Source organism: Oncorhynchus mykiss, chromosome 2 (genome assembly GCF_057628025.1).
Source record: "Oncorhynchus mykiss isolate SJ-2025 chromosome 2, ASM5762802v1, whole genome shotgun sequence".
NCBI classification, from domain to species: Eukaryota; Metazoa; Chordata; class Actinopteri; order Salmoniformes; family Salmonidae; genus Oncorhynchus; species Oncorhynchus mykiss.
The window spans coordinates 24,591,350-24,618,013 of NC_143023.1; the positions used below are offsets into that span (position 1 = coordinate 24,591,350).

The window sequence follows — 26,664 nt, forward strand, 5'->3', positions numbered from 1 at the left end:
TCCTCGTCTTCTCCCCTGCATTGAATAAAAAACACTTAACTGAAATAGTGGAAGCTCATCATTAGGCTGGCTTTTGCCTGGTCAAGGTGAGGACAGATTTGTAAGTAATTAGAAAGAGCCTATGTCCCATGTTTCAGGTCCTCCAGCTGAAGGGTACAGCAGAAGCCCGGTCCGGAGCAGGGATGACCACTTCCTGTCTCTGAAGTTCTCTCAAGACGTCCAGGATAGAGTCCAGTTCCAGACGGAAGACCTCCAGCTCCCGGGTCTTCCCCTGAGCCAGCCTCCTCCAACGCTCCACCTCAGACTGCTGCTCAGCCTCCACCACCAGCCGAGTCTGACCTATCACCTGCAGGATGGCACCGTGGGCATGTGTTATTCAGTGTGTGTGTGTATTTACCTGCAGCAGCTCTTTCTTCCTCTCTCTGTGTGTGTGTGTGTTCACCTGCTGGAGCTCTTTCTCCCTCTGAGTGTGTCGTAGCTCCATGCTGTGGATCTTTCTCTCCAGGCTAGTGAGGTGTCTGAGCTCTGGCACTCCTTGGCCTGCTTCAGCTCCTCCAACAGTCTTGTCAGCTAAACAGAGCATTAAAGAGATGAAGCAAGCATTAATGTTGAGCTTTCCCCAGGAAATACAGTCCGGTCTGGATAATAAAGCAATGCTCTGCCTTCTTAACACCACCAACAAGGCAGGTCCTACAGGCCCTAGTTTTGCCGCATCTTGACTACTGTTCAGTCGTGTGGTCAGGTGCCACCTAAAAGGATTTAGGAAAATTACAATTGGTTCAGAACAGGGCAGCATGGCTGCCCCTTGGATGTACACAGAGAGCTAGTATTAATAATATGCATGTCAATCTCTCCTGGCTCAAAGTGGAGGAGAGATTGACTTCATCACTGCTTGTATTTATGAGAGGTATTGACATGTATTGACAATGCACCGAGCTGTCTGTTTGAACTACTGGCACACAGTTCAGACACCCATGCATACCCCACAAGACATGCCACAAGAGGTCTCTTCATAGTCCAAGTCCAAAACAGACTATGGGAGGCACACAGTACTACACAGAGCCATGACTGCATGGAACTCTGTTACACATCAAGTAACTGACGCAAGCAGTAAAAATTAGATTTAAATAAACATAAATAAAAACACCTTATGGAACAGCGGGGAATGTAAAGCAACACAAACATTGGCAGACATGCATACACACACGATAACATACACATGGATTTAGTACTGTAGATGTGTGGTAGTGGTGGAGTAGGGGCCTGAGGGCACACAGTGTGTTGTGAAATCTGTGAATATATTGTAATGTTTGAAAATTGTATTAAATGCCTTAATTTTGCTGAACACCAGGAAGAGTAGCTGCTGCTTTGGCAGAATCTAATGGGGATCCATAATGAATACAAATACCTTGTTTCCTTGCAATGACACTTCAAGTACTAGTGTGTTGATGAAGTTGTGAATGTGTGACAGGACAATAAATGTTATCGGAATCACAAGTACCTGGTTCTGTAGGGTGTCCTCCCTCAGCTTTGACACAGCCAGAGCATCCTTGGTCTCCTGCAGTTCCTTCACCTGGTCACGCAAATGCTGCACCATGATCTGAAGGTTCATAAAAACACACAAACCTGTTTATCCTGTTAATACGTTATACCTGGAACACCACCACCAATAACTTTCAGTTCACGTGTGATTTGTCCATTGTGAGGCTTTACCTCCTACGTGGTCACCTGATTGGTCAGTTCGGACACTTTAGAGGAGGAGTGGGCGAGGGCGTGGCCGGTAAGCAGGTGCTTCAGCTCCCTCTCAGGGTCAGCCCTGAGAGAGGACACCTGCTCTGCTGAATGCTGCTGTACCCTGCAGGACAGGTAGATACACCACCATGAATCATCTAGCATCCTCTAACCCAGTGCGCCAGAGGGGTAACTACTATGTTAGCTAGATTTACTCAGGGTTTTCTAAAGCTAGCCAGCTTCAGCTAGCTTCACATTCCAGTTCAGGCTTCATCCGTGACGGTGGATATTGCTCGTCCGCCTGCAACCAACTCTAGCATGCTTGTAAGTGTGTGTGCATGTCACACGTGGCTAGCCAAACGCTGAACTCTTCATTGAGACAATGCTGAAACATCAATCCATGGGCGAGTCAGTGACACATTTTTAATTTACACAGAGATCAAAATGAAAGAAAAGTTCTTACAAATGAATCAGTATATGGTGTAAAACAGGGTTTCAGAAGGGTGCTACTAATTACCCCAAACAGGTACCCAAAACAACACAAAAGTACACAAAACCACCACACACTGGCAGCCAAAAGAGCACAAAACCACCCAAATGATCAGCTCAGGTTCACGTTTCGGTGTCGATAATGGCTTGGTCGACTGTGTATTTTAGTGACGCTGATTAGATTTCATTTGGTGATGTCATGAAACAGCCAGGCCAAGCTGCTGCTAAACCTCTGCTGCCCTTCCTCATTTAACACAATACAGCCCGATACAAATGGATTCACTACAAACAGTAACACACTCACTTTCCCGTTGAACTTTTTCTCAAATCCACAGGACATAAAAAGAACATAGGAGGTAAGATGGATATAGATTGAGACATGACATGTAGTATTTTCATATTTTAGTATAGGATTTTCATTTGAAAATCCTGTTCTTCTCAGAAGATTTCTCACGAAAACAAGCATCTCTAAAATGTCAACAGAGCACTGAGCAGATACCAAGCTTTTTATTTTCAAAGCCTTTTAATTCAGCTTGTGTAATGCTAATTTTGCGACCCACGGAAACAATTATCCTGATTCAATGAGATTACCTGTGATTAGTATGTAGACCAGTGTGTCCTGTCTGTTGATGCGTACAGATGTTGGTACAAGGTGCTGCCAACACCAGATGACCAGGGACGCTGTCTGTGTTCTGAATGGCAACCTATTCCGTTTAATGTGCACTGCTTTTGACCAGAGATGTTTTAGGCACGTTTGGGTTGTTTTGGGGTGATTAGTAGGACCCTTTTAGAAGTGCCTTCTTCATTTGATTGTTTATCGTTAATGCCGTCTTTGGTGTGCTTATCAACACATGAGCACCTTTTCCCCCACTCCTATTGATACAACACTCCTATTGATACAACACTCCTATTGATACAACACTCCTATTGATACAACACTCCTATTGATACAACACTCCTATTGATACAACACTCCTATTGATACAACACTCCTATTGATAAATGATTAAACTGTCTTCTTTCTTTGCATGTTCAAGCCCGTCTCAAAATACAACACTGTCCCTTTAAGGCTCTCCTGGACGCATCACCGGGGGCAGGACACCTACAGTACCCGATGTCACAGGAAGGCCAAAAAGATCATCAAGGACATCAACCAACCAAGCCACTGCCTGTTCACCCCGCTACCATCCAGAAGGCGAGGTCAGTACAGGCATCAAAGCAGGGACCGAGAGACTGAAAAGCAGCTTCTATTTCAAGGCCATCAGACTGTTAAACAGCCGTCACTAACAGGAGAGGCCTACCTACAGACTTGAAATCATTGGCCACTTTAATAAATGGAACACTAGTCACTTAATAATGTTGTTTACATATCTTGCATTACTCATATGTATATACTGTATTTTTATACCATCTATTGCATCTTGCCTATGCCACTCGGTCATTGCTCATCCATATATTTATATGTACATATTCTCATTCCATCCCTTCACTTACATTTGTGTGTATTAGGTAGTTGTTGTGTAATTGTTAGATTACATGTTGATATTGCTACACTGTCGGAACTAGAAGCACAAGCATTTCAGCAGGTAGCCTGGGGGTTAGAGTGTTGGACTAGTAACCGAAAGGTTGAAAGATCAAATCCCCGAGCTGACAAAGTAAAAATCTGTCGTTCTGCCCCAGAACAAGGCAGTTCACCCACTGTTCCTAGACCAGTTCACCCACTGTTCCTAGACCAGTTCACCCACTGTTCCTAGACCAGTTCACCCACTGTTCCTAGACCAGTTCACCCACTGTTCCTAGACCAGTTCACCCACTGTTCCTAGACCAGTTCACCCACTGTTCCTAGGCCGTCATTGAAAATAAGAATTTGTTCTGACTTGCCTAGTTAAATATTTTTTTATTTTTGTTGCTATACTGGCAATGGCATCTGCTAACCATGTGTATGTGACCAATGGCATCTGCTAACCATGTGTATGTGACCAATGGCATCTGCTAACCATGTGTATGTGACCAATGGCATCTGCTAACCATGTGTATGTGACCAATGGCATCTGCTAACCATGTGTATGTGACTAATGGCATCTGCTAACCATGTGTATGTGACTAATGGCATCTGCTAACCATGTGTATGTGACCAATGGCATCTGCTAACCATGTGTATGTGACTAATGGCATCTGCTAACCATGTGTATGTGACCAATGGCATCTGCTAACCATGTGTATGTGACCAATGGCATCTGCTAACCATGTGTATGTGACCAATGGCATCTGCTAACCATGTGTATGTGACCAATGGCATCTGCTAACCATGTGTATGTGACCAATGGCATCTGCTAACCATGTGTATGTGACCAATGGCATCTGCTAACCATGTGTATGTGACCAATGGCATCTGCTAACCATGTGTATGTGACCAATGGCATCTGCTAACCATGTGTATATGACCAATGGCATCTGCTAACCATGTGTATGTGACCAATGGCATCTGCTAACCATGTGTATATGACCAATGGCATCTGCTAACCATGTGTATATGACCAATGGCATCTGCTAACCATGTGTATATGACCAATGGCATCTGCTAACCATGTGTATATGACCAATGGCATCTGCTAACCATGTGTATGTGACCAATGGCATCTGCTAACCATGTGTATATGACCAATGGCATCTGCTGACCATGTGTATGTGACCAATGGCATCTGCTAACCATGTGTATGTGACCAATGGCATCTGCTAACCATGTGTATGTGACCAATGGCATCTGCTAACCATGTGTAAGTGATTTGGAGGACAGTTGGCCACTCTTGGTAGTCTATAAAATATTGCAACATTACAATTACAACCTAATTATTTTGATGTATTTATAAAATAATTCCCTTCAGGTCTCAAAAATAAGGGCATCTCATCGTTCCCGGGACGAAAAAAAATGTCCTCAAAACAGACTCTGGGACAATAGATCCAAAATAAATGCAACAGCTGCACATACAATTTAAAAAGCAATGAGGCTGATGAAACAGATCAGACCATTTAGCTGAAAATGTTGATAACGTTTTATTTCTTCATATTATAAGCTCAACAATAAGCTAGGTAGGAATATTCCAGTATGTCTGTATGGAGGAAACTGAACAATGTTCTACCAATGAGTCAGGCACCTCTATAACCACTGAACTACTGCAGTCCTTTTTTACTGGAAGGTGTTATTGTGGCACTAAATAAAGCATTCAGCCTGTGCGGCTACAGCCTGCAGTACCACCCTCTCCTACAGCCTGCAGTACCACCCTCTCCTACAGCCTGCATTACCACCCTCTCCTACAGCCTGCAGTACCACCCTCTCCTTGTCCTCTGCAGCTCCAGACGCAGCCTTAACCCCTCGCTCTCCTGCAGCACCCCTGAGATGTGGCTCCCAGAGAACGCTGTGGGCTGGTAGTCCTTCTCATCCTGAGTGGGAGGGAAGGTTGCGGTCTCTCCCACTTTGCCTCCCCTCTCCCCTGGGGTAGCCACCACCATGGGTCCTTTGGATCCGGCCGCCTGCCGCCTGCCCTCCCCAGGCCCAACACGGCCCTCTGATCTGGGGCCAGGGCCACACAGCATGGTCTTCCTCTCCCTCTGGAGTCTCTCCACGGTGCGGCTCAGCTCCTGGACGCTGCGGGTCTTGGCTGACAGCTCCTGGACGCTGCGGGTCTTGGCTGACAGCTCCTGGACGCTGCGGGTCTTGGCTGACAGCTCCTGGACGCTGCGGGTCTTGGCTGATAGCTCCTGGACGCTGCGGGTCTTGGCTGACAGCTCCTGGATGCTGCGGGTCTTGGCTGACAGCTCCTGGACGCTGCGGGTCTTGGCTGACAGCTCCTGGACGCTGCGGGTCTTGGCTGACAGCTCCTGGACGCTGCGGGTCTTGGCTGACAGCTCCTGGACGCTGCGGGTCTTGGCTGACAGCTCCTGGACGCTGCGGGTCTTGGCTGACAGCTCCTGGACGCTGCGGGTCTTGGCTGACAGCTCCTGGACGCTGCGGGTCTTGGCTGACAGCTCCTGGACGCTGCGGGTCTTGGCTGACAGCTCCTGGACGCTGCGGGTCTTGGCTGACAGCTCCTGGATGCTGTGGGTCTTGGCTGACAGCCCCTGGTTGAGTCTCTCTATCCGGACCCCCAGGGCTGTCTCTGCTTGGTGCTGGGACGAGCTGCGTTGGGGGGCTCTCTCTGGCTCGGTGGTAGACTGATTTAATTTATTCAAATAAAGAACATATGCTCCAGGTAACATTACATACATTTAAAACAATTATCCAGGATTAATTATTAAGACTTATTTCCTCTTAGATGGGCTAAGTAGACAAGAAGGCAGGTAGATAAGGTCTACCTGTGCCTGTTGTGTGAGCTGCTCCTGTAGGGAGTGGACCTCAGCCTGTAGGGTTCTCCCTCTACTCTGATGGTTCTCCTTCAGGAGCTCCAGTTCCTGCTGCAGGGAGCAGACCTGGGCCTGCCAGACCCCATGGTGACCCGGTCTGGACCGGGTGTTTCTGGGTGAACTGCTGCTCCAGATCACTGATCTGCTGCTCATCCTGGAGCTACAACCACACACACTGTAAATTAGTCTACTTTTATATTTAGGGGATGTATTTCCATTTCCATTGAATCCATTGAATTTATTGATCTCAACACATCTCTTGAGAAAAAGCTTATTTTATTCTCCCATGTGCAGTGTTGGTGTAATGAAACATTAAGACTAATGACATCACACATTTGGAAAGGACAAATATTTTACAGAGGATGAATCACTGATATCCCCAAGGTCTCCACCGTGAGCGTCGGACAGAACTGTCAATTCAAGTGTTGTACAAGGCTGTTGGAACTTGCCCTCTGACCCCTCTCTGAAAAGACATGAAGAGAACTGGGGGAACAGCGAGGACTCATCACCCTGTTCTTATCTTTCCTTTGTGTGAGAGAGGACATTCAGAGTGTTTTGTGTTGAGGATGAACATCTTCAGCTAAGTGGCAGTTTGAAGCGGTTGTGTTAACAGCAAGGCCCTGTATGCCGGAGTAAGTCGCTGTAAGTATGTGTAGAGTGCTAATTGGTACAGGACTGAGGGCTAGTGACAGGGAATGGTAACACAGGGTTGTATGAGTACATAACAGTGCCACTCAGCTGAGAGTATGGACAGACCTTAATCCGCTGGTACTGCTGTTCCATGGCTCGGAGGCTGCGTTTGGCCTCGTCGTCATGGCTCTCTAGCTCCGCCTCCAGCCTCTGGATGTGCCGCTCCAATAGGGCCCTGGTCTGAGTGGGCGGGGAGCTCTTGGCCCCTCCATCCTCCTCCACTGCAGGTGCGTTGGCTGCAGCGTAGATAAGCGCTGGGAGGGAGTTAGGGTTCCTCTGTCTGAGTCTTCTCCATCTCCTTCACCTGGGAGAGGGGGAACAGAAATATGCCGCTATTCAGGGATACATGCACGCACACACACACAGGAAATATTTCTCAACTGACTCACCTGTCGTTCTAGGTCCTGTATCCTCTTAGCGTCTCCAGCTCTCTCTTTAGTCTTATTCTGATTGGCTCTCTTCCCCACCTCCATCTTCAGCTTTTCCACCTGATTGGAGGAACAAACATTTCATTCAAAATACTGACCTACAGGAAATGACAGTAATACAATACACACTCTCAAATAAGGTACAGTTGGTCCTACCTGCTCTGTCCGTTTGGGGTCCTACCTGCTCTGTGCGTTTGGGGTCCTACCTGCTCTGTGCGTTTGGGGTCCTACCTGCTCTGTGCGTTTGGGGTCCTACCTGCTCTGTGCGTTTGGGGTCCTACCTGCTCTGTGCGTTTGGGGTCCTACCTGCTCTGTGCGTTTGGGGTCCTACCTGCTCTGTGCGTTTGGGGTCCTACCTGCTCTGTGCGTTTGGGGTCCTACCTGCTCTGTGCGTTTGGGGTCCTACCTGCTCTGTGCGTTTGAGTCCTACCTGCTCTGTGCGTTTGGGTCCTACCTGCTCTGTGCGTTTGGGTCCAACCTGCTCTGTGCGTTTGGGTCCAACCTGCTCTGTGCGTTTGGGTCCTACCTGCTCTGTGCGTTTGGGTCCTACCTACTCTGCGCTTTGGGGTCCTACCTGCTCTGTGCGTTTGGGTCCTACCTGCTCTGTGCTTTGGGGTCCTACCTGCTCTGTGCTTTGGGGTCCTACCTGCTCTGTGCTTTGGGGTCCTACCTGCTCTGTACTTTGGGGTCCTACCTGCTCTGTGCGTTTGTGTGTGTCTGCGGTGGCAGCCCTCAGTCTGGCAGAGTCTCTGTCCAGAAGCTCCTGGTTCTCAGCATACCACTGGAGCCTCTTCTTCAGAACACACACCACCTCCTTATGCCGGTCCTCTGCCACTTGCAGCTCAAAGCTCTTATCCCCTGGCAGAGACAAGGACAATACAGACAGCATGTCTGAGTTCCACTTGACTGTCAACCACAACAATGGAATGTTTTAACGGAGGTTTAAAACACACGTCTGTAAAAGTCACTGGATTTGAAACAGGGAACATTGTCCTTTGGGAGTAGAAACAAGAGGTTTGATTCCACAGTCAAGCCTCCATGTCTCTCACACACTAACCTGAGGTGTAGACGACCTGCGCTTTGTCCAGGTCTCTCTCTTTCCTCATCATTTGAAGTTCCACCTCCACAGCCTGTGGGTCTCCTCCACCAGTCTCTCTTCAGTCCTCTGCACGCACGCACGCACACACGCACACTGTCGAAGGTGAGACTGGTCCTTCCCTTTTAAGATGAGTTGATTGTTTCATCTCCAAAGCAACATCAAGGCCTTCCTTTTAGAGGTGGTTGTGTGACGTGACTGAACACTCACCTGTGCTGCCTGCATCTGGCCCAGCAGCTGTGTGATGCGCTGAATATGGGCCATACAGCCTACATTACCCACAGTCCCCGACGAGTTGCTCATCTGCTCCGTGGGCATAAATAAGCGTTCAATGATGTGGATAGGTACGTTTCTGTGCATATGTATGTGTCAACTCACTTGGTAAGGGCCAGTTCGTTTAGCAGCCTCTGGTTCTCTGCGAACATGGCCTCTTCATTGAGTTTACTCTGAGCCTGAAGAGCCTTCATCTGCAGGTACAACTTCTCATTCTCCTGTTACCCACACACACCGCAAGGAGAGAGAGAGAATCACGTTAAATGTCTCAACTATAGGCCCATCTGGGTAAATTAGTTTGATCAGAAATACCTGTTCTACGCATTTAACCTACATAAAATCAAACTTGAAAGGAATATGACTAGAAGCTGTGAGATGAGGGAATGCATTCAGCATTCCTAATTAAGAACTGCTACAGTTCCACCTTGGTGGTGGGTGTACTGTAGCCACTGATTCTAGGAGCTCTGCTGTAGGCTCTGTAATTATGAAAGGTTCTGACAGTGTTGCTAAGCTGCTCACAATCTGGAGGAAAAAAGGCTAACTGTGCTGCCTGCTACAAACCCACACCCCCTCCTGGAATTAAGTCAGTGAACAGAGGAATTCCATTACCCTGAACAGTGGCCTGTACATATAACCTCCGCAGTCACAGAGACTCTGGGTAATTGGAATGGATTCAAAGCCAATGAGTCACCGCCAGCCTGGCTCTGAACAAATGCAGTACAATTAAGTATTGTTTCCTTAAAACACAGACTGGAAGAGAAAAGACCAAGAGAGACGGCCAAGCAATCACAGAGTAGACAGAGACAAACAGACATGTGTACGCACGCACCTGCTGGTATCCCTGGACGATGGTCTCCTGTTTCTTCACCTCTTTCTCTATCAGTCTGAGTTTGCCCTCAGTGAGGGGGTCCAAGGGCCCGTCCAGACCGCGACCCAACCGGCCCTTCTTCCTGCTGTTGGCCTCCTCTGTACTGTGCAGCTGAAACACAAGGGACAAGACTCACAAGTACACATCACAAATAACACACAAGTGATGTATGCATCTACTACAGTTTTGAGTTCACAAAATACAGTTTGAGCTAATTTAACTGGCCTTCAGTGGATGGCAGAGATATCTTAGATAACATGCTATTGTTTAATGGAATATTTTATTTTGCTCCTGTGTCAGCTGGGTCCTTCACAACTGTTTTTTTCAATAGCTTGAATAACAGTATTACAAAAGCCAGACACACAAAGCAGCTAAATAACATGAGCAGTGCCATAGCAACAGGAGTGCTGACATAGGGGTTTTAAACTGTTCCGACAGTCATGGAGAACATGTTATTTTCTGTTACAATAGAAGGATGTAGGAAGTCACAGGTGGCCAAACAGATGGAACTATACTTTTTCGAGACATGACTGTCCATGTGAATGTAATAGTGTGTGTGTGTGTGTGTGTGTGTGTGTCCCTCTACCTTGCTCTGCAGGAGGTAGTTCTCCTGTCTCAGTGAGCTGACCTCTGTGTCGTGCTGCAGCAGTAGCTCTTCGTCTCTGGTGTGGAGCTCTCTCCCCCTCTGGGCTAGCTGCAGTCTCAGCCTGGACACTAGGGGGCTCTCCTCCACCTCCCCAGACGTACCCTCCTCCCTGGGCACACTCTGACAGACAGAGGGGTAACACATGGTTAGAGTCTTTATAATGGATAGTTGCTAGCACTTCAACGTGTATTGAAGGCCATACTATTGGCCTAATTATTAATAGCACAAACAAAATAGGCACCAAGAATGCAAAAATGTTTGACTGCTATCGTCATCAAGGTATGGACACACACAATACCAGGGATGCAAACTGCTGAGGGCCCAGAAAGGTGACACTTTTATTTTTGCACTGAAACATGCAAAACATCCCTGCTAGGGGGAAATGCAGGTTTTAACTAATTACATATCAAAGAATGTGATCTACATGATCAGTCTGTGTGTAAAATAAAAAAAAGTGGTTAATGTGAACCTAACTCACAGCTAAAACATTTAAAGAAAGCAATCCAATGTTATTTGTTGCCTAGACTTTACTGCAAATGACACTCAAGTTGAGAAAAAAACAATACGCTAATATTGCAGTTAACCTTGATAGCCTTTATAAAAAATAGAACGCTTGTGACCACACACATAAATATTGCACTTGGGAAAAAAAAAACATCTTAAAGTAGAAATAGAATGAAACAAACAGCCATTCTATTTTTGCTCTATTATAGTGGCCACTACAGACATCTATCAAGTGCACAAGGCTACATGTGTGCAAAAAACAACGTTCAGAGTAAAAAATTATAATCCCCCTCACACACATACGCGTTACTGTCAAGTTAAACACAATAAAAACAATATCTTTGGACTACACTGCACATTATTACATTGTACATGTTCTGCCTGTGGACGTCTGTTCTACAATGTGCCAGTAAAAGTGAGAAAGAGGGAAAGTGTGTTGTGTTTCTTTTACCTCTATAGTGGCATCCAGTTTAAGCCAGGCCCAGCTCCAGTTACACTCGATCCCTGAATCCACTTGTTTAACAAGCAACGCCTCATTTTCAACTAATTCTCTCATTCTAAAAATGTACCACATACTGTAGAGGGAAAACATTAGTTAACAGATAGTAGTTAGTTCGTTAGCTAGTTAACATTTCACACAGATTGCCAGGGTCCAGTAAGCAAACTAATGCGTTATAATTTATGGAACGACAAGGAGTCGTTTACCAGTTAATAGTATAGCGAATTGGTTAGGTTACTAATGTTAGCTCATCTGATGTTGTATCGTTAGCTAGCTAACGTTAGCTGTCTGACTTTATTAGCAAGCTAATTTTCACACCATAAACTCAATTATTTGATCAGATAAGTTGGGTAACGTTGCTCAACATTTTTCTGTCTAGCTAACGGAGAATTCGATCCAGCTAACAAGATACTTAACAATGCTAATACTTGTTCCACCACACTTTCTCCCTCACCTCAAACTTTCGAAATATCAGTCGTTTTTCGGTTACAGCTCATGAAGTACTGTTAGTGTTTAAATACTGGAGAGTTGAGACCAAATCACGGACGCTGGACAGAGTGGATTTCAGTTGTAACCAAAGACAGTTTTAATGAGTTAAAGATATCTTGTCCCGCAGTTTTACGTGCACGGATCTAGTTCATATAACTCGGCAAGGAGTCAGGTGAAAAAGAGGCCTTATACAACGGTTACATTCATTTTTATACATAGAATAAAGTAGGTGGAGACTTGTCGTTTTGGTCTTCTGACTGGTCACAAAGGGTTGGAGGCGGGCCTTGCTCTAGCCAGAGCGGGCCCCATTGGTGCACAGCAGAGTCTTGTTCTGAGCACCCAACCAGTAGAGGGGGATGAGATGTGTGTTTATACAAGGAGACATTTGTGGGTCTGGAAATCTGATACAGGAGAGCAGAGGGGGTCGTGAAAGAAGAGAACAGAGGGGGTCAGTCTTATGTGTATGTGTTCTTGCGATGGAATGTCTTTGTTTCCTGGGGTCGGGAGACAACCAAGCTGAGGGGATAGTGTTAGGGGGTAGTTTTATTGCTGGCTGTGTGAGCTAGTTCCTGTTTTAGCAAGGGTACGTAAGATGACTTGAGTCAGGCGGTTTGGCTTGGCGCTGTATAATATATGAGCTATGTGTATGAATATTTATATAACAGTACGCTTCATCACCTTCTCACCCCCGTCTCCGTGGTCAGGCTTCTCACCTAAAGTTTACCTCTTCGTTATCGTTCATTGGATCTACACGAATCATGTAGGTCACTTATTTTAGACAAAAGGGCAAATTTCGCCGAAAGGTGACTAATTTGCATCGCTGAGACGACATAAGATCCAAACTAAAATCAGTCAATCAGACTTATGATAGAGCAAGGAGCAATCAGCTGGGTTGGACAACTCAACAAAGTAAAAGTCACAACCCTATCATATGACCAGGTGAATGGAGAAAAACGTCATACTTATCTGAAAAGAAATTGCAGCATACTGATGAACGAACTTGTTGCATCACGGACTGAAAAACTACTCCAGTATGTTGACTTACTTTCCTCTCTGATGGACACTCAGTCTCCTGAGTCTGGCTGGCTTCCTGTTGACCTTTGGTTTCCCAGGAGACAGTGTGACTGGTATCCTGGTGACCTCTCATCTTCATCTGATGTTGCTGCTGGAGGAAGGCAGCGAAGGACTGAACCACTGCCACCAGCTCGCTGCTCACACTCAGACCACCACAGTCTGGACTTAAAGAACAACCACACATCAACATTTAGCCAACATTAAGGCGGCGAAGGACTGACACCCACCATCAGACCACCACAGGCTGGACCTGGTAGAAGTACAACCACATAGCAACATCAGTCTGTATCAGGAGTACAACCACACAGCAACTTTAGTCTGGATCAGGAGTTCAACCACACAGCAACATTAGTCTGATCAGGAGTCCAACCACACAGCAACATTAGTCTGGATCAGAAGTTCAACCACACAGCAACGTGGTAAATGTTAGTGTTATGAATTATACTGTAGTACTGTTATGTGCTATACTACTTAGATATAGTTCTAACTCTGATACAACTAGAGGTCGACCGATTAATCGGAATGGACGATTTTTGGACACTGATCATGGTCGATTACATTGCACTCCACAAGGAGACTGCGTGGCAGGCTGACTACCTGTTATGCGAGTGCAGCAAGGAGCCAAGTCAAATTTTTTGACACGCAAAGACACAAATGCCGTTCCATAGAGCCTCGAACTGTGTGTGAGAGACATGGATCTTACCTCTTTGGGCTGAGATCCTGCCAACGGGACCGATATGACAACAGCTAGTGAAAGTGCAGGGCGCCAAATTCAAAACAACAGAAATCCCATAATTTATAAATTAAAATTAAAAATTAAAAATTTGACGTTTATCTTTTCGACATGCAGACCCAAGGGGCTTTCCATAAGGCTCGAGCAAAAATGATCTTGACGACGGGAATGAATAATGTTTTTGGGGAGAACCAGCTTTGAAGCCAGCAATATTTTCATATCACAAACAAGGTACTAGGGTAGTGAATTGATGTTAGCTTCAGCTGTAAACTAGCAAGGCAAGTTAGCCTACAAACGGTATCTTCTTGCATTGTAAAGTGTTCTAGACTGTAATAGACATTGTTTTGCTAACAGTAATTAACAGTTAAATAATGCAACAAAGCATGTGAATATTAAATGTTAACTTCTGTGCAGCGATTCCTCAGGACAGGCTAGCAATGAGTAAGAGGAGCAGGCAAAGTGCTCTCACGCTACAAGGGAACATCGGCTGTGCTGATTGAAAGAGGATCAAGTCTGTATCTATCAGTAGATGACGTGACACACATTTGACAGAAGTACCGATAGTAACAAGAATTCTAGTACTGAAATGCTTTTCTATGTTCTAGTGTCGAAAGAGTACCGAAGTTTCGTATATCGTGCAGCACTAACACAAACACTAAAGACCTCCCAATCCCCCTTTCCCCAAAACACATGTAAATATTGTACAATATTGTGCCTTCCTGTATTATACTTATTCTAAAATGTTAATTCTACTCTACTAAGTCATTTACTTTAGGTTCGTATTCTTCCATTTTATTATTGTTGTTGAATTGTTGAGAAGGTAACTGCAAGTAAACATAGAGCTAATAAAACTTGGGCTAACATAGGGCTAATAAAACTTGGGCTAACATAGGGTTAATAAAACTTGGGCTAACATAGGGCTAATATAACTTGGGCTTAACATAGGGCTAATACAACTTGGGCTAACATAGGGCTAATACAACTTGGGCTAACATAGGGCTAATACAACTTGGGCTAACATAGGGCTAATACAACTTGGGCTTAACATAGGGCTAATACAACTTGAAAACACATACTCGTGCTGAATTAAAAACCCACTCTGACCCAGAAAAGAAAAATGGATATTGGTTTGTAATACATTTGGTGAGCATGGCAGGCCTTTTAGGCTTCTGAAAGAAAGAGAGAGAACATAACGAGATGAGCAAAACAAAAGAGCCATGCAGTCAGTCGCCCACTACATATTCAGCCAATCACAGACAAGACTTGGCACACTCCCCATTAAAGATCACTTCTTCTCACTCTACCTCTGGAGAGAGCTGGGATAACTGCTGAATGCCTTATTGCCTTTATAAACTGTGGCTTTTTTTTAAACCCAGAGTGATTAGCACGTGAGCAGCACAAACAACTCCTGCTTACAAAACATCATGTGGCAATTCTACATGATGCAATTACAATCAACTTTCGGTTTAAACCTCTGGTTCAAATCACTTCCTTACAAAGCATTATTATAACTAAATAACTACATTTTCAAACCAGACTGGCATAAAACCTAGTCTCACCCAATTTCTCAGCTCCTCAATGACCTCATCTTCAAAGTGCTCATCCTCGCTGTAGTGGTTGGAGGCTGCAGCAGGCACAGACAGAATGACAGATTCACTGATGAGCTACAATCATACAGATGAGGTATGTGCAAGTACTTGTCTAACAGAGTGCCACTGTAAATGACAACAGACATGGGTTCAAATAGGATTTGTTTCCTTTTAAATACCTTAACGGCAATTGATTGAGCTTTCCATTGGTTCAGTTGCAACAGGCATTGTCAACTAATGCGCAAACCACTCCCAACTTCAAAGTATTTGAAAGAAAACAAAACCTATTGAACCAAGCAGGGTCTGGAGTAGTGTGAGCATAGACATCTTATTAAATGACATTAGAATTCCTAATTCTATAATTGCACCATCTGTCCTACCTGGGGAGAGTCTGTCAGACTCCATAGCTTTCTCCTCCTCTCTCTGATCGACACCAGCCACAGCCGCCTCTGCCTTCCTGGAGAAACAGCAGAACAAGTGTCATTCACAGATCACACGCTGGGAGTGACAGTAATGACCTTCCCCAGCCACTGTCTGCAACACTGAGGGTCTCCTTGGGACAACCCCAGCAGTGGCTTCAAAAGGCAGCTACAATGAGGCCTGGGGTGACTCGGAGTGTCATGCTCCGGAATGAAGATGCCCCTAGTTACAGATCTAGGATCAGCTTGTCTTCACAAAGTCCTAACCTTAACCACTCGAAAGTGGAAACGCAAAACCGACCTGAGACCATTGTGTAGAGACAACATCCCCCTGAGCTCCACAGAGTGTCAGATACCTGAGGGTGGTAGCTGTGGTGGAGGCGCTGGTGGAATCCAGATCTATGTTGAGTCTGGAGTAGTCTATGGTGGAGGACACACCTCCCTCCAGGTGGGCAAAGAAGCGGGCCTTCTCCTCTTCCTCCTCCAGGCTGTCCATTCCCAGACCAAGACCCACTGCAGCGTTCTGACCTGGTCCAGATGCCATCACAGAGTCTGGGTAGACACAATCACGGGCAGACACAGACAGACATGTTTCAACCATTGCTATTTTCAAAGAGTTTAAAGTAAAATCTGGCACGTACAGCTGCTTTCATGTCACTACCCTGATGTCAGGTTAGCAATGGATTGAGCTAGATCTGGTGACATCATATAGAGTATCTATCCATCTCACCAGAGCAGACACCCTCAGGCTCCAGACTGTCTCTGCTGAAGATGACAGGCTCTGCCCCCTCCTCCTCCTCCTCTGAACCCCCCTCGACTCCCTGATGCTGCAGCTCCTCTTCCCCCTCCTGGATAGGCTGGGATCTTCTCAGAGACTTACGGAACATCTTCTCAGATCTCAGCAATCCTGGGGAAAAAAATATTGGACCGTTCAATAATTACAGGAAACAGAAATTGCTCTTGCTTCAGGCTACTTCTTGAATCGAAAGAGGACCTGTGGTTGTTGTATAGGCCTTACTGTGGTCAGACAGCTCAGCACAGGACTTGATGTAATGAGATTTTTTTTAAAGAGCTAAAAAGGAGTCCATCCATGCGGACACCAAGCTGTCAATATTCTAGACCGTGTTTGAAACCCCACTATGGTAATGAAGCTCATTAGCGCTGTGTTTTATCATTCACAAGAGATTGACTTCCTGGGGTATACAGGCCTGCAGAGACCCTCAAAGGCCATGCAGTCCATTTAAAAGGGGAACAGCACACACAGAAGAGAGAAGACAGAGCAGTAGAGCTAACATTGATCTCAGCTCCACTACCACTTGCTGTCAGTCTACTGGAGGGAGGGTACTGTAGAAAAGCTCCATATCCTCATAAATATTCAAATGGTCTTTGCAATACGAATAGCTGTCAAGATAAAAAGGTATACTTTTTTTAACCTAAGTTAGTCTCACCACGGCAAAACAGGCCTAACTTTTCCATTTCAGCACCGAATGATCCTTGTGATATTTACAGAATGGGAAATAAGCACTGGTCACAGTAAAAACAAAACAAGAGCTATCAGCCTCTCCAGAGTTAGACTAGTAAAAGCAATTGTGAGTTATTTTACCAGTGAAAATGTTTTGCCCAAATAAAGTGCTAAAACTAAGGGCAAGATAGTTAGCTAGAAGCACAGAATCACAGCTCGCATTGACACACTGAACTGTCTGGCGGTGAAAGAACATGACCGGATTTAGCACAAGTAACCATAACAACTGCCCTTGATGTCCAGAAAGTTATTTATTTTTTCCAATGCTATGCTTTTATGGTCACGGCTTATTTACACCATTCCATTAGCAGAGGAAAACAAAAAGAAATATGAAATGACAAGGAGACAAAGACAGTTAACAGTATGTTTTAAATCCAGGTTTCACTAAAATCATGGTCCATCATGGTTTCAGTCATAAAAACCTTGATTTCCACCTTTGTAATGTGGATACAGGTCTGGGAAGTGTGGCAACACGAAACTACAGTCAAGGCCAAAAGTTTTGAGAATGAAAATGAATATTGGTGTCACAAAGTTTGCTGCTTCAGTGTCTATAGATATTTTTGTCAGATGTTACTAGGGAATACTGAAGTATTTCATAAGTGTCAAAAGCTTTTATTGACAATTACATAAAGTTGATGCAAAGAGTCAATATTTGCAGTGTTGACCCTTCTTTTTCAAGACCTCTGCAATCCACCCTGGCATGCTGTCAATTAACTTCTGGGCCACATCCTGACTGATGGCAGCCCATTCTTGCATAATCAATGCTTGGAGTTTGTCAGAATTTGTGGGATTTTGTTTGTTCACCCGCCTCTTGATGGGATTAAGGTCTGGGGAGTTTCCTGGCTATGGACCCAAAATATTGATGTTTTGTTCCCCGAGCAATTTAGTTATCACTTTTGCATTATAGCAAGGTGCTCCATCATGCTGGAAAAGGCATTGTTCGTCACCAAACTGTTCTTGGATGGTTGGGAGAAGTTGCTTTCGGAGGATGTGTTGGTATCATTCTTTATTCATGGCTGTGTTCTTAGGCATAATTGTGAGTGAGCCCACTCCCTTGGCTGAGAAGCAACCCCACACATGAATGGTCTCAGGATGCTTTACTGTTGGCATGTCACAGGACTGATGGTAGCGCTCAGCTTGTCTTCACCGGACAAGCTTTTTTCCGGATGCCCCAAACAATCGGAAAGAGGATTCATCAGAGAAAATTTCTTTACCCCAGTCCTCAGCAGTCCAATCTCTGTACCTTTTGCAGAATATCAGTCTGTCCCTGATGTTTTTCCTGGAGAGAAGTGGCTTCTTTGCTGCACTTCTTGACACCGGGCCATCCTCCAAAAGTCTTTGCCTCCCTGTGCATGCAGATGCACTCACACCTGCCTGCTGCCATTCCTGAGCAAGCTCTGTACTGGTGGTGCCCTGATCCCGCAGCTGAATCAACTTTAGGAGACAGTCCTGGCGCTTGCTGGACTTTCTTGGGCGCCCTGAAGCCTTCTTCACAACAATTGAACAGCTCTCCTCGAAGTTCCTGATGAATGGTTGTTTTAGGTGCAATCTTACTGGCAGCAATATCATTGCCTGTGAAACCCTTTTTGTGCAAAGCAATGATGACGGCACGTGTTTCCGGCACGTGTTTCCATGATTGACAGAGGAAGAACAATGATTCCAAGCAACACCCTCATTTTGAAGCTTCCATTCTGTTATTCGAACTCAATCAGCATGACAGAGTGATCTCCAGCCTTGTCCTCGTCAACACTCACACCTGTGTTAACGAGAGAATCACTGACATGATGTCAGCTGGTCCTTTTGTGGCAGGGCTGAAATGCAGTGGAAATATTTTTGGGGGATTCAGGTCATTTGCATGGCAAAGAGGGACTTTGCAATTAATTGCAATTCAGCTGATCACTCTTCATAACCTTATGGAGTATATGCAAATTGCCATCATAAAAACTGAGACAGCAGACTTTGTGAAAATTTATATTTGTGTCATTCTCAAAACGTTTGGCTACGACTGTACAGTCTTTCTAGTCTATCAGGTTTGGATCTGTCTGTAGCTACTATCATTATGCCATACTAGTCTAACTACTAGTCTACCATGGTTTGGGGGATTTGTCCCTAGTCAAACTACTACGACTTTACCATCTTCAAGACCCTGTGAGTCACTATCACTAATGTGACTGTCCACTGGTGTGTCACGGACAGAGGCACTCCCCTCAGGACTCCTCTCTCCTGATGCATTATGGTTGCTCTCATTCGTGGGAGGGGTAACTGCCTGGAAGAGTGGGAGGAGTCGTGTTCTGGGCTGTTATTTTCCAGCCCCGCAGCAATGTGAGAAGAAGCATCCTGATTGGTTCCATGGATCTTGTCCAGATGACTGAGCCTATCCAGAGCTTTGCTGTGAGGTTTGGGGGTGGGCCTAGTGGGGGCTTCCACAAACCAATGAGCAGCATGAAGTAGGAAGATAAGAGGGTAGATAAAGATGAGAAAGGAATCATGTTCTGTACACACAAATAAAAGGATCTCAAGGAAAGGGACACCCTCAAAGAGTACATGCATGGTTAGGTGGGCAAAAGGAGAGAACTACTAAATGTGAGCTAGAAATATTTAAGAGTTAGCTTGGAGGAAGACAAGATCTAAGGCAAAAAACAACAACACAAATATAGAAAAGGAGAGGGCAGAGGGCAGGACTAAAACTAATGAGAGAAAGTGAAGGTTGGCAGCATGTCACTGTACTTACGCCAATGATGGGGAGACAATGTGCCATTGGGTGGCCCTAAGGAACTAGGGGTTACAGTAGTGATTCCTATACCCTGAGGGGTGCTTTTCATTGGGCTGCTCTCACTCTCATCCTCCTGAGTTTTCACCACAGCCTGCTGCTGGGGCTTTTTGGGTTTAGTGAACCTGCGTTTGGCAGCCTCTGCTGTGGGGACAGGTGGAAGGAAAGAGGAGATGGAAGAGAAAGGAGAAAAGAAGGTGGGGGGCAGACAGCTAGAGAACAAGACTGATATACAAATGCGTCATGAAGAGCCGACTGATGTAAACCAATCAAAGATGAACTCATGAAAGGAGTCAAACCATAATTATCAGGGGAGTAGCAGCAGGGAACAGGTTATGATGGACATGTTATGATGCTGAAATTAAATGCAACAGATGTTCCAGGAATAACGGAGCAGATGAGAAATCAGCACAGAGTCACAGTGTCCCTCTAAAGATATAACCTTTCAGCATGTCATGAAACACACAAGCTCAAAGACACATACACGGAGAATGAACCAAAATGACAGGCGCGCACACACACACAAACAGAGAGAGAATCCTAACTAAACTGAAGCACATCAACCTACCCATCCCTGGCTTTGCTTACCTCTGCCAGGTGTCTCTTCGCTGTCCTCCTCCTCCACGGCACAGGGACAGCTGATGTCTTCTTTGGTGGTGGTTTCTGAGAGGCTCTGTCCAGGCTGTCCAGAACACTGGAGCGCTTAGCACTTCCACCCAAATCCACCGAGTCATCTGAGACAGACTAAATACAATTCAATGGTGATTAGGTTAAAGTATCCATCTAGCCAGTTGGTTGAATGAATACATAGTAGTATGGACACAGATGAGGATGGTTATCAGTATCTTTGGTGTGGATATAAAGAAGGGCAGAGTAATTAGTGAGTAACTTCAGCTATAGCTATGAACACCCAGAATTGCAGACATAGTGCTACTATCGTAGGGTGACCAGACGTCCCCGTTTTTAAAAATGCGTTAAAAACAGACCGCAAAGTGAAATATTTTACTTGGCAAGAAAGTCCGGGCATCAGAGCCTACGGGTTGACGTCTCAATCGCGTTGTGCTTGTTTAGGCCAACAGAGGGGGCTGCTCAATATATCAGCTTAATTCACCTCTTCTTCTACTAACTACTTGCTCGCAATAGTTAGCAAGTGTCAAGTGAAACCACAACATCACCACAAACGTATTTTCAAGCCAGGTAAATTACAATAATTTGAGATACTAGCTAGTGATGTTATAATGTCACCATTTAGTATATAGATAGATTATCTGCTCTATAAGGTTTTAAATAGGTTATGCTAGCTAACGTTAACTATGTAGACTAAGTTATCTAGCTAGGTTAGCTAGCTACTGTTATGGTAGCTAAGTTAAAAAAACGTTCACATGTAAACATGCAGTGGACGGGCTATTTTGAAATGCACAATTTAAGGAGAAGGAAAAATGAAGGGAGTAAAAAGAGTGAAGCAAGGAGAGTGTAGAAGAGTGAAGTGGAAAGGTGAAGAGAAGGAAAGGAAGACGAGTGAAGAAAAGAGGAGGAGAAAGATTGGAGGAGAATAAAAAGTTGAGAGTAATTAAGAGTGGCACAGTGAGAGTGAAGAAGAGCAGACAGAGGAGATACAATGACTCTTTCCAAGAAATGGAAATGCACTTTTTTATGATAAACATGATGAGAGAATTTCCATTTCATACGCTCAGGTCAAGACGATAGAATGGTTCACTGCATCCTCTCTTTCAATTGGCAACTGGTGAAGAATGGCAGTGGTAGAACATCAGCAGACGAAAAAGCATGAGCATGGGCAGCCAGCGAACATTGCTGTGTCCTAAAATGTTATGGTAGTCCTGGCCAACAAACTCACAAAAGCTCTTCAGTCTTTCCACTCTGATGGTGAAAATATCCAAATATCTTCGTGAGCAGGTCCTCAACATCAAGGGGAATCATATCCGAAGCTGTTCTGGCCGTGTTATGAATGATGTGGGCAGGACAACCTAAGCCAATCACCTCCCGCTGCAGAGCATTTTTAACTTTGGTATGGCCATTGATCCTCCCCAGCCTATTCAGTTATACAAAGTTGGTATTTGTGTTGTTGGCAGAAAATGCCACGACTTTGTTTTGCAGGTTACATTTTTGGATGACCACCAGGACCTCAGCTTCAATCTCCTCTGCTGTTTCTCCTTTCAATTCAACACAATCATGCAGTTTTGTTTCCACAGATGTGTTGCCACCATATATCTTACAATATCTGACTACTACTGGCAGCAGCTTTACATATCCATGATTGGACGCATCAATGGACAGGGACACACATTCAACCTGGTCTAGGTCCTGTGTTACCAAAGTAGTTGCCCATGCTGCTAACACGTTACTCACTATGGCGTCACATTTTGTCCTAGCACATGTAAACTTCGGCTCATAAAGCTTTCGTGTCAGTTGTGCTGTGCAGTCCATAGATCTGTAACTATGATTGTTTCGCATAGTGTGGTATGCAAAGACACCCTCCTGCACAGCTAAACCATATTCTTCTTGGGAAGGCTCTACCTTCTTGAAGAATGTGGTGACAGAGGGCATACCAACACGGACAATCAGAGAGGCTTTGTGCTTTTTGGTCTGTTGATGTTCTACCACTGCCGTTCTTCCCCGCTGCCAATTGAAAAAGAGGAATTACAAAGGGTGCAGTGAACCGTTCTATCGTCTTGACCTGAGCGTATAAATGGAAATTCTCTCATCATGTTGTCATTAAAATGGCATTTCCGTTTCTTGGAAAGAACCATTGTACCTCCTCTGTCTGCTCTTCTTCACTCTCCTTGTGTCACTCTTCTTACTCACAACTTTTTCTTCTCCTCCAATCTTTCTTCACTCGTCTTCCTGCTCTTTCTTCCTTTCCTTCTCTTTACCTTTCCACCTCACTCTTCCACACTCTCCTCGCTTCACTCTCTTTACTCCCTTCATTTTTCCTTCTCCAATCTGTAATAATAAATAGTACACTATTAAATAAAATACTTTGGTTAACAGATTCCCATTGCTTGCCTCATTTTTGTTTTTTATCCCAAAAAATGGTTTGCAATAATAAATTGGCAGGCTCTGTAATCATATCTTTACCTTTTCTCCTCTATCTCTTTCACTCTTCTTCCTGTCCAGTCTTCCTCCTCTCTCTTAACAGAAAACATTATGCTAATGTTATCCATGAAAATTTCCAAATATATTTTCACACTACTTATAATGCCAAACCATTAAAATTGTAATCTACAAATAAATATTCTCATAATTAATTGTGCATTCATTTAATTATAATCATATTTTCAAAATAGCCCATCCACTGCATGTTTACATGTGAACGTTTTTTAACCTAGCTACCATGACAGTAGCTGGCTAACCTAGCTAGATAACTTAGTCGACATAGCTAATGTTAGCTAGCATAACCTATTTAAAACCTTATAAAACAGAGCATCTATCTATATAATAAATTGTGACATTATAACATCATTAGCTAGTATCTCAAACGAGTGTAACTTTCTTTGTTTGTGGTGATGTTATGGATTCACTTGACACTTGCTAGCTTCTGGCTGAGTTTTCCACAGCAGTTTTCTCTAAAACTATTGCGAGCAAGTAGTTAGTAGAAGAAGAAGAGTGAATGAAGCTGATATATCGAGCAGCCCCTCTGTTGGCCTAAACAAGCACAACGCGATTGAGACGTCAACCGGTAGGCTCTGCTGCCCGGTCTTGCCACGTATAATATTATTTCACTTTGCAGTCTGTTTTTAACATACAGTTAAAAACGGGGACAGCTCCAGCCGGGGACAGGCCACCAAAAATGGGGACGTCTGGTCACCCTAAGCTAACAAGCGTTTTGTGGTCATAGCTCCATAAAGTTCCCGCAACACAAACGGGTGAGACCTCTAAGCCCATTGGTTGGCTATTCAGAGACACGATAACGTAACCAATCACCGGATAACGGACCAATCACCGTTATCCTTCTGCTTCTAATTGCTTGTATATCTATTTCCCTTTTAAAATCCGTCCATTCATAATTATTTCACATATCAGAAAAGTTATTATTATTATTTAGCGTGAGAAGGGTATGTTTTATTTCCTGTCTGTGTCAATCTCTGAGTGTTTTCCTCCTGGATAGATGAGCAACACATTCAAACACAGACATTGAAGTTTCAGCCAATAAAGTATTAAAAACCCTGAATTGATGATTCTATGTATTGGCCATTGAGAAGCTTTGAAGCCAACCGGTCGGCCATATTGGCACTCCCTCCATAGCAGGAAACCCTCCTCCACAGGAATGAATGGAATTATACAGTATTTCAATTAAATGTGTTAAGGACAAAATGAAATGTATTTAAGTATTTTTTGGTGTAGTTGGGACAGTAACATTAAGGAAAATGTGTATATAACAATTTCAGGTTATTTTTACCTCATGAAGCTGGTTGAGAGAATGCAAGAGTGTGCAAAGCTGTCATCAAGGTGAAGGGTGGCTACTTTGAAGAATCTCAAATATAAAATATATTTGATTTGTTTAACACTTTTTTGGTTACTACATGATTCCATATGTGTTATTTCATAGTTTTGATGTCTTCACTATTATTCTACATAATAGAAAACAGTACAAATTAAGAAAAACCCTTGAATGAGTAGGTTTATCCAAACGTTTGACTGGTACTGTATATATATATATACATATATATATATATATATATATATATATACATATATATATACACACAGAATATATTTTTATACTCTGTATTTTCTTTATTTGAAGCTTATATATTATAATGTAGAAGTATGCATTAAGGTGTATATAATAGAATACACATGACAAGAACGACTGTAGACATTAATACATGCATTTCTATAGCTTCCCAAGTAATACAATTCAATATTTTTTAAATTTATTTAACCTTTATTCTACCAGGAAAAGCCCATTGAGACCCAGGGTCTCTTTTTCAAGGGAGACCTGGCCAAGAAGTCAGCAACAATCGATGCATGACAGAATTAAAACATACAAAAATACAATTCCACAATATTATCCAACCTAAAACAAAAAGCATTTACACTCCTCAGTGTCCCATCAATATTTTAAATTCATTCAGTGGCACTAACATATCTAGATGAAGCATGGATTGTAGATTATTCCATGCGTCTGGTGCACAAGAAGAGAAGGAAGTCTTGCCTAATACTGTGAATGTCCTGGGGACTTTAAGTAGCAACCACCTAGCAGACCGGGTATGGTAACTATTGGTGGTGAAGGAGACCAGACTACAGAGGTAAAGAGAGAGTTTGCCCAAAAGGGTTTTGTAGATGAACACATGCAAATGTACCTTTCTGCGCATATAAAGTGAGGTTCAACCTACCATTTGGTACAATGTGCAATGGTGGGTGAGTGACTTGGTATTTGTAATAAAGCGCAAGGATGCATGATAAACAGAGTCCAGTAAGACTGATGAGGTTGCATGCATATACAACAAGTCAGCATAATCAATTACAGAGAGAAAAGGGGCCTCAACAAGCTTCTTTCTAGCCATACGCGGGAAGCAAGCCTTATTATGAAAATAAAAACCCAATTTCAATTTAAGCTTTGTCACAAGATTATCCACTTGAACTTTAAAGGACAACTTGTCATCCAACTCAAGTTGAAAATGTGAGCCACAGGTATAGTAATGATACCAGCTGCTACCTTTAAGAGGTAGGGGTCCAGGTTGTCTGGACCTGCAGACTTTTTATTGTCTATTGCCTTTAGTGCTTTATAGACCTCAGCATAAGAAACAGGATCAAAGTTAAAATGGTTCACGAGGGCCTATATCATAGTTGACTGTAACAGAGCTTACATTAGAGGCCTGGGCCCAACCATTATCAAAGGCTGAACCAGCAGATATTAAGTGCTTGTTAACTTTGGGCTAGGCGTGCCGCTAGCGCCTCACCTCGACAACATCCTATGAAATTGCAGAGCGCGAAATTCAAAATTCATAATATTAAACATTCATGAACATACAAGTGTTTTACATTGTTTAAAAGCTTAACTTCTTGTTAATCCAGCCGCTTTGTCAGATTTCAAAAAGGCTTTACGGCGAAAGCATACCATGCGATTATCTGAGGACAGCGCCCCACTACAAAAGCATTACAAACATTTTCCAAACAAGCAGAGGCGTCACGAAAGTCAGAAATAGCAATAAAATAAATCCCTTACCTTTGAAGATCTTCCTCTTTTTGCAATCCCAAGGGTCCCAGCTACATAACAAATGGTAGTTTTGTTCGATAAAGTCCTTCTTTATATCCCCAAAAAGTAAGTTTAGTTGGCACGCTTGATTCAGTAATCCACGTGTTTCCTTCGTTCAAAATGCATACAAATAAATCCCCAAAGTTACCAATAAACTTAGTCCAAACAACGTTTCTAATCAATCCTCAGGTACCCTAATATGTACGTTATCGATACAATTTAA

At 44.0% G+C, this 26,664-nt stretch overlaps 1 protein-coding gene across 1 annotated transcript; it reads right to left on the minus strand.

Moving 5' to 3' along the window:
* LOC110539072 (centrosomal protein of 162 kDa) lies at positions 1-23,182 on the minus strand. Its single transcript, XM_090214986.1, is given in 25 exon segments — positions 1-346; positions 443-531; positions 534-570; positions 1,502-1,600; positions 1,729-1,855; positions 5,537-6,432; positions 6,574-6,699; positions 6,701-6,781; positions 7,378-7,593; positions 7,595-7,615; positions 7,701-7,799; positions 8,434-8,597; positions 8,797-8,894; positions 9,214-9,326; positions 9,938-10,087; positions 10,563-10,742; positions 11,578-11,712; positions 13,160-13,352; positions 14,981-15,090; positions 15,481-15,545; positions 15,891-15,967; positions 16,286-16,481; positions 16,660-16,836; positions 20,810-20,965; positions 21,228-23,182. Coding segments are annotated over 23 exon segments (3,642 nt in total). The 5' UTR covers positions 16,817-16,836; positions 20,810-20,965; positions 21,228-23,182; the 3' UTR covers positions 1-133.
* Between the last annotated feature and the right edge of the window lie 3,482 nt (positions 23,183-26,664).